This window comes from Nannospalax galili, unplaced genomic scaffold, assembly GCF_000622305.1.
Source record: "Nannospalax galili isolate Female #2095 unplaced genomic scaffold, S.galili_v1.0 scaffold337, whole genome shotgun sequence".
NCBI lineage: Eukaryota > Metazoa > Chordata > Mammalia > Rodentia > Spalacidae > Nannospalax > Nannospalax galili.
Window position 1 is genome coordinate 743,311 of NW_008340932.1, and position 6,898 is coordinate 750,208.

At 36.1% G+C, this 6,898-nt stretch overlaps 1 protein-coding gene across 1 annotated transcript; it reads right to left on the reverse strand.

Moving 5' to 3' along the window:
- Positions 1-1,951: 1,951 nt before the first annotated feature.
- On the reverse strand, positions 1,952-2,908 carry LOC103736669 (olfactory receptor 9G4-like). Its single transcript, XM_008836182.2, has one exon. The coding sequence runs from the start codon at positions 2,888-2,890 to the stop codon at positions 1,952-1,954; it is 939 nt and encodes a 312-aa protein (XP_008834404.1). The 5' UTR covers positions 2,891-2,908.
- Between the last annotated feature and the right edge of the window lie 3,990 nt (positions 2,909-6,898).

Consider the following 6,898-nt stretch of genomic DNA (forward strand, 5'->3'; position numbering starts at 1 on the left):
TACTTGATTTATATTAATTGAAGAAATTATACTCATTTCTACCCCTTGAATTAGAAAAAAGGTTAAAAATAATAAAGATTTTTATTTCTTTGTGTTCATTTGTTTTGCTAGATTAGACCATAATCTGAACTATGTAATATTGCATTTTTACTGTAACAGATATACATATAGATACAGGTATCAATATATCTTCAGAATTCGATCCTACTAAAAGTTGTAGGTCATGTAATACTACTAAGATAACAATTGAAATAAATGCATAATGTAATGTACTCATTTCCAAAATTTCAATGTTTTTCCCATAATGAAGATCTAACCCTTGAGTGGCAAGATTTTCACACTTCATATATGATTGTTAATCCTTAAATTACAATGGTACATGTTGTTTATTATACATACACTTGACCTTTCTTAATTGTGAATTTTCACTAAGAAATTCTATGCTTGATGCTTGGGGCTGGAGAGACGGCTCAGCAGTTAAGAACACTGACTGCTCTTACAGAGGACCTGCGTTCAATTCTCAGCACCATATGATAGCTAACAACTGTCTGTAGCCCCAGTTCCATGGGATCTGACCCCTTCTGATCTCCGCGGGCATTGCAGGACATGGGTGCACTTACACACAAGCAAGCAATACACTCATACACATAAAATAAAAATAATTTTAAAAAAAAAACATTAAAAAGAAATTCCATGCTTTTGAAAACCACAAGAAATCTTCATAGGTAAATTAAAATAAATGATATATGAAAAACTACAATATTATAAAGATTATTGAATGAAAATATCTACTAAATTGCAGCAATATACTTAATGTCCAAAAATGTAATAAAATTTGAGTTGTAGTCTCTACATAAAATAGCTGAAGAAATAAAATAATCAATGCAATCATGGGGTCTAGAATATAGTTAGGTATATTTGTTTGTTATTTTATTTCTTTGATCTTAATCCTTCAATGTTGTTATTTTAGTCCAATGGGGTTTATATAAAGTACTCATTGAGAATACACACAATACACTTTTTATTTTAATAGTTTATAACCTTAAAAATACAACTTCGATCTTTTATTTAGCCTATTTCATTTTTGTTTAAATTTAAATACCTTTTAAATTCATCTCATTTGCCTATTAATATGCTAGAACAGAAAGCAGATTTACATGAGTACATTTTATGTTCAATTATCCCTATAAGAAGAAATTCAATGTGTATTCATTTTCCTATTAATATGCTAGAACAGAAAGCAGATTTACATGAGTACATTTTATGTTCAATTATCCCTTTAAGAAGAAATTCAAGAGACATTGTGTTCAGAATAAAAATTTATGAAATCTCTGGCTGGAGAGATGGCTCAGTGATTAAGAGCACTTACTGTTCTTGTAGAGGACCCAGGTTCAAGTCCCAGCACCCACACGGTAGCTAACAACCTTCTGTAACTCCAATTACAGGGGATCTAATGCCTTCTTCTGACCTCCACGGGCATTACAAAACACAGGTGCACTTACACACATGCAAACAATACACTGATAACACATAAAGTATAAATAATAAATACAAAATTTTCTTTAAAATGTGCAAATCTTGAACAAATTTCTAACAGTCTAGTGATTTCATATCAATTCCATATCAAACGCAATTCATTCAAAAACTTCAAAGTCACACTAAGTTAAAGAAAACCATGAAATTATTTTCTTCCCTAATAAAATAAAAGCCATGAAGAGGCATGCCATAAAAATAGAGTATTGTTCAGAGATAAAATACTACATTGCTAAGGTCATTGACATAGATTTTTAAAGTTTAACTCATAATCATGCAATCATAATAATTGAAGCATAGTTTGCTGAAGCCTTTTTTTAAGCATAGCATGTCATGTGTGTTTAATTAAATGAAGAAATGCATACAAACATGTCTACAGGTCAATTTTTAAACAGTCATAACGCATTAAAGATAACCTTCATCCTTCTTGTCTGAAGGTCTGTATCACCTTCTTGAAGGCCTCTTTGACATCTTTGTTTCTCAAGCTATAGATGAAAGGGTTGAGTAGTGGGTTGACGATGGTGTAGAACAGGGCAGCCAGTTTGTCTCTCTTCAGGGAATAGTTAGAACTAGGCCTTGAATACATGAAGAGCAAGGACCCATAGAAGAGTGTAACTGAGAACAGGTGGGAGACGCAGGTAGAGAATGCCTTGCGCCTTCCTGAGGCTGAGCGGATCCTCAGAATAGCCAAGAGGATGTTGAAATAGGAAATGAGAATGGCCAGAAGGCAGGACAGCACAGTGAAGCCAACCACACTGGAGAGTATAATCACATAGACATGGGTGTCTGTACATGACATTTTTACTAAAGGCAGCACATCACAAATAAAATGGTCTATGATATTTTCACCACAGAAGCTCAGCCTAAAGGTGTTGGCAGTATGGGCTATGGCATTCAACAACCCTCCTATGTAGGAGCCAGCCACAAGTCCAGTACAGAGAGAAGTGGACATGATACCTGAATAAAGCAGTGGGTTACAAATTGCAGCATGGCGGTCATAGGCCATGGCTGCCAACAGGTAGCACTCAGTGTAGGCTGCAACGCAGGAGAAGAAAAACTGAGCTCCACATCCAGCCAAGGAAATGCGTTTGTCTTCTGAGACACAGGTGACCAAAATTTTAGGTATATACACAGAAGTATACCAAAAATCCAAGGATGACAGAGCACCAATGAAAAAGTACATAGGTGTGTGCAGTCTGGAATCAATACGGATTAAGATGACTAAGGTCATGTTCCCTGACAAGGTCACTAGGTAAATTGCTAAAAACATTCCAAATAGAATCAGCTGCCACTGAGGGTCTGCTGAGAAGCCAAGCAAGATGAATTCAGTCAGGATGGTAAGATTATGAACTTCCATGTCCTCAAAGGGGAAAGCCTGATTAATATGTTGAGAGGAAACATAGGTTAGAGATATTTTATATTAATGGAAATCAGCGAGTTGCTCATCAAATCAGCAATGATAGAAAGATTCTAGACCTTTTATTCTTTAAAATAATAGCAGGAATAGCATATGAATTATGGGATTTCAGGAAGAGACTGTTAAAAAATCCTGGAATTGGAATCCTAGTGTGAGCCCTGATTTAGACCTTTTAGAGCTTCCATTTATTAACTGCCTCATTTAGAGTCAGTCCCTTATCAAATTTGAAACAAAGAAAGCTCGTGAAGATTACTCACAGTTTCTTGTCAGGCTATCAGACTGGTTAAAGAGTATTTACATGAATATTTACACGGAAACACTCAACATGTTTGGTACTGAGTTTGTTTACAAAAAAACTTAGAACAGCCTTTGATAAACTAATGAAACCATAATGTCAGGCATTATGAAGATACTTTTCTGAATATCAACATACGGTATTCCTTCTAATAATATAAGTCTAAATAGATAAAATTTTCTTACTATGTGTCCTGTGTCCTGTCCCCGAACTTTGTAATACTCCTGTCAATTCTATAAGATGACATGATTGTCCTCTGGCATAAGTTGATGAAAGTGAAACCCAGGATTTAGTAGAATGTACAAGATCACAGATTTGTTGTACAGCACAGCTCATAAAGTAACTCACAGTGTCATTAATTGAAAGTATATATCTTCAACCATTAAGCCATTTACCACTTTTGGAAGCAACTGTTTTCTCCCTTTTCCTCCTCATTGAGAACATGCTAGAGCTGACTAACAGCATTAACTTCTTTAATTACTAGAAGTTTTAAAAGCATTTATCTTTAAACTGCTTTTCGAATTTCCCTTTAGGTAATGATGTGGGAATATATACATGATTGGGGCATTTTTTTTTTTTGTTCTATAGAGTTCAACATGAAAAATAGTCCAATTTCCAAGGTTAAGACATCAAACTTTCACAAGAAAAGCACAAGAAATCTCTGAGAATAAACAAAAGAGGTATTCCACAAAATACATTGAACAGTTATTGGGGAAAAGTGAATGTGCCTAATTTTTAAAATGAAGACCAGATATTTCATCAAACAGAGTCTGATTGAAAAGGAAGTCAATCTCTCACTCTCTCTCCCTCCCTCTCTCTCCCTTGCTCCCTCTCTCTCATGTTTTGTGTATCTCTGTGTGTGTCTTTGTGTCTGTGTGTCTGTGCATGTATGTATGTATGTATGTATGTATGTATGTATTTAATATACCAATGATTCATTTAGAGCTAGAACAGATTCTGTGCTCTTATTACAATGGAAGCTATATAGTAACTAAAGTGCTTTCCTAGACAATGATACTTACCTTAGGTCAGAAAGGCCAGTTCCTGGAAGGGGTGCCCTTTCCCTCGTTTTCTAGCATTTGACATGTCTCTGTTGGACTCAATATAGATAGTTCCTCAACAGGCCTTTGAGAATATTCTCACAAAGCAATATAGGAATATCTGCCTCAATCTCCAAAGACTTAATTATAGTCCATCTAGAAGTTAATAGTGATGAGTTAATTATGTTATGATGAATTCAGCAATATTTTCTTCAAACTTGAAACAATGGATCTAAATCTCAATATGATTATTATATCATAAAGGAGATTCTCCAAATTTTTCTAATTAAATTTATCTTGAATGTGTCCTGTCTTCTACATTTTACCCTTCTGCTTTCCTCCCCTCACTCTCCAGCATATAATACCTTGTCCTGTCCATCAGGAAACTCATGTTCATTGTTGGATGGGGAAGGAAGGAGTGAAAAGAAAAAAAGAAAGGAAGAGAAGGGAACAGGAGAGGAGAAAAGAGGAAAATATGAAAATAGAGAACGAACTTCTGGGAAAGCATAGGGAGAGAGGTGAGAACAGAAGCAACATGGCATGAGTGAAAGACAATATGTATATGTGTAGAAATGTCCCCAGGAACAGATTTATTGATGGTCTCTACATGAGTGTTTGGCCTGAATGTATGTAAGAGCACCCACATGTTCAATGCCCATAGAGGACATAAGATTCCCTGGAACTGAAGGGACAGAGGCCTGTTAGCTGCAATGTGAGGGCTAACAGTTGAGTCCAGGTCCTCTGCTAGGGCAGCCATCTCTCCGCCCTCACATAATTTCAATTTTAAGCAGTTTAGCAGTTGAAGAATATCCCACTGAGTAAATGTACCACATTTTCATTATGCATTCATCAAGTGATGAACATCTAGGCTTTTTCTATTCCAGGCTATGGTGAATGAACATGGATAAGCAGATATCTCTGCAGTAGGTTATGAAGGTCTTTGGATATATGCCCAAGAGTAGTATAGCTGGCCATGAGGTAAGTCTATTTCTAGGATTTTGATGAACTTCCACACTGATTTCCCTAATGGCTGTACCAGTTTGCCCTCCCACCAGCAGTGAATAAGTATTCTTTTTTCTCCACATCCATGACAGCATTTATCATCAATTGTTACTTTTTTCTTAGCCATTATGACTTGTGTAAGTAGTTTTGATTTGCATTTCATTGATAGCCAAGGATGTTGAATTGTTTTTTATTGAGCTTTTTAAATTTCATATAAGATTTCCCAATCAAATCCAGACCCCACCTCCCCATTCATACCTCCCCATACTCCCACCAAACCCCATGAACTCTGCCATACATGCTACATTCTATTAATTCAGTAGTTTATACCCAAATGTACTTCAGTGTAAATGTAACCACTGAAGTCTAGTCAGCACATCCAGCAGCCCTATGTAAGTCATACTCTTCCTCATCCAGCATCAATCAGTCTCAAATAGTTCTCAGTCTAGTGCCAGCCCACCACCTATTCCTCACCTCCCCTTCGGGCCCTTGTTTGAGCTGATGTGGACCCGTACTCGATGCCACCACTGTCACAGGCTCACATGAGCAAGCCTACAGTGGATTGGAAGCCTCCAGCTCCCTGTGTTAATAAACTAGCCCTGGCTTTTACAATCTTTCTGCCTCCTCTTCCACAATGGTCCTGAGCCATGGGTGGATGGATGAGGTTCCATATAGGAGTCCCATCTTTCACTCTACAGTCTCTTATTCTCCAAAACTCGGCCAGTTTTGGCCTTCTGTGTGCATTGCACTCTGCTGTACAAGGAAGCCTCTGTGGTAAGAGTTGAGGGATGCATTAGCCCTCTCTCTACCCCTTATTCCACTGTGTTCCACGAGCCTTAGTTGTAAAGGTTCAATTGCAGATGTGTCACCTAGTACTGGGCATGTTCTCTGTGTCTAACCAGATGTGCATGGATTTTTGTTATTCTTTCTCATCTCTTAGGATTGGGTTTGGTTTGTTCTTGACTTCTCAAAGGTCTTGTGTTGTACTGTTAAGCCATTCTTTAGTGTTCCTTCCCCTAATTTTCATTCCATAGCACCTTGTTTGGTTTCCAGGAATTTGTGCTGTTAATATCACTGTGGTCTGACAGAATGTCATTTCAATTTTACTATATATTTTGAGACATATTTTCTGTTCTAATATATAGTCAGTTTTGGAGAAAGTTTAATGGCCTGCTGAGATTAATGTGTTTTCTTTAGTGTTTTGCTGGAATAGTCTGTGTTTATCTGCTGGGTCCATTTGGCTTATGTTATTTAACTCCTGAATTTCTCTGTTTAATTATTTTATCTAATGAACTTTTTGTTGGTGAGAAGGTTCTTTGTTTTGTTTTTCTTTTCTTGCTTTTTATCATATTATTAATTTATTTTTTATTTTTTAATTTTAATTTTGGCATTTCTCAAGAAATATATTTTTATTTTCTTTAGATGAATTCCCGTATGTGTACTCCCCTTACAACCACCCAATTTCATACATTACATCAGATAGATTGATAGTAGATAATAGATAGATGATAGATAGATAGATGATAGATAGATAGATGATGATGATAGATAGATAGATAGATAGATAGATAGATAGATAGATAGATAGATATACATAGATAGAGATAGATA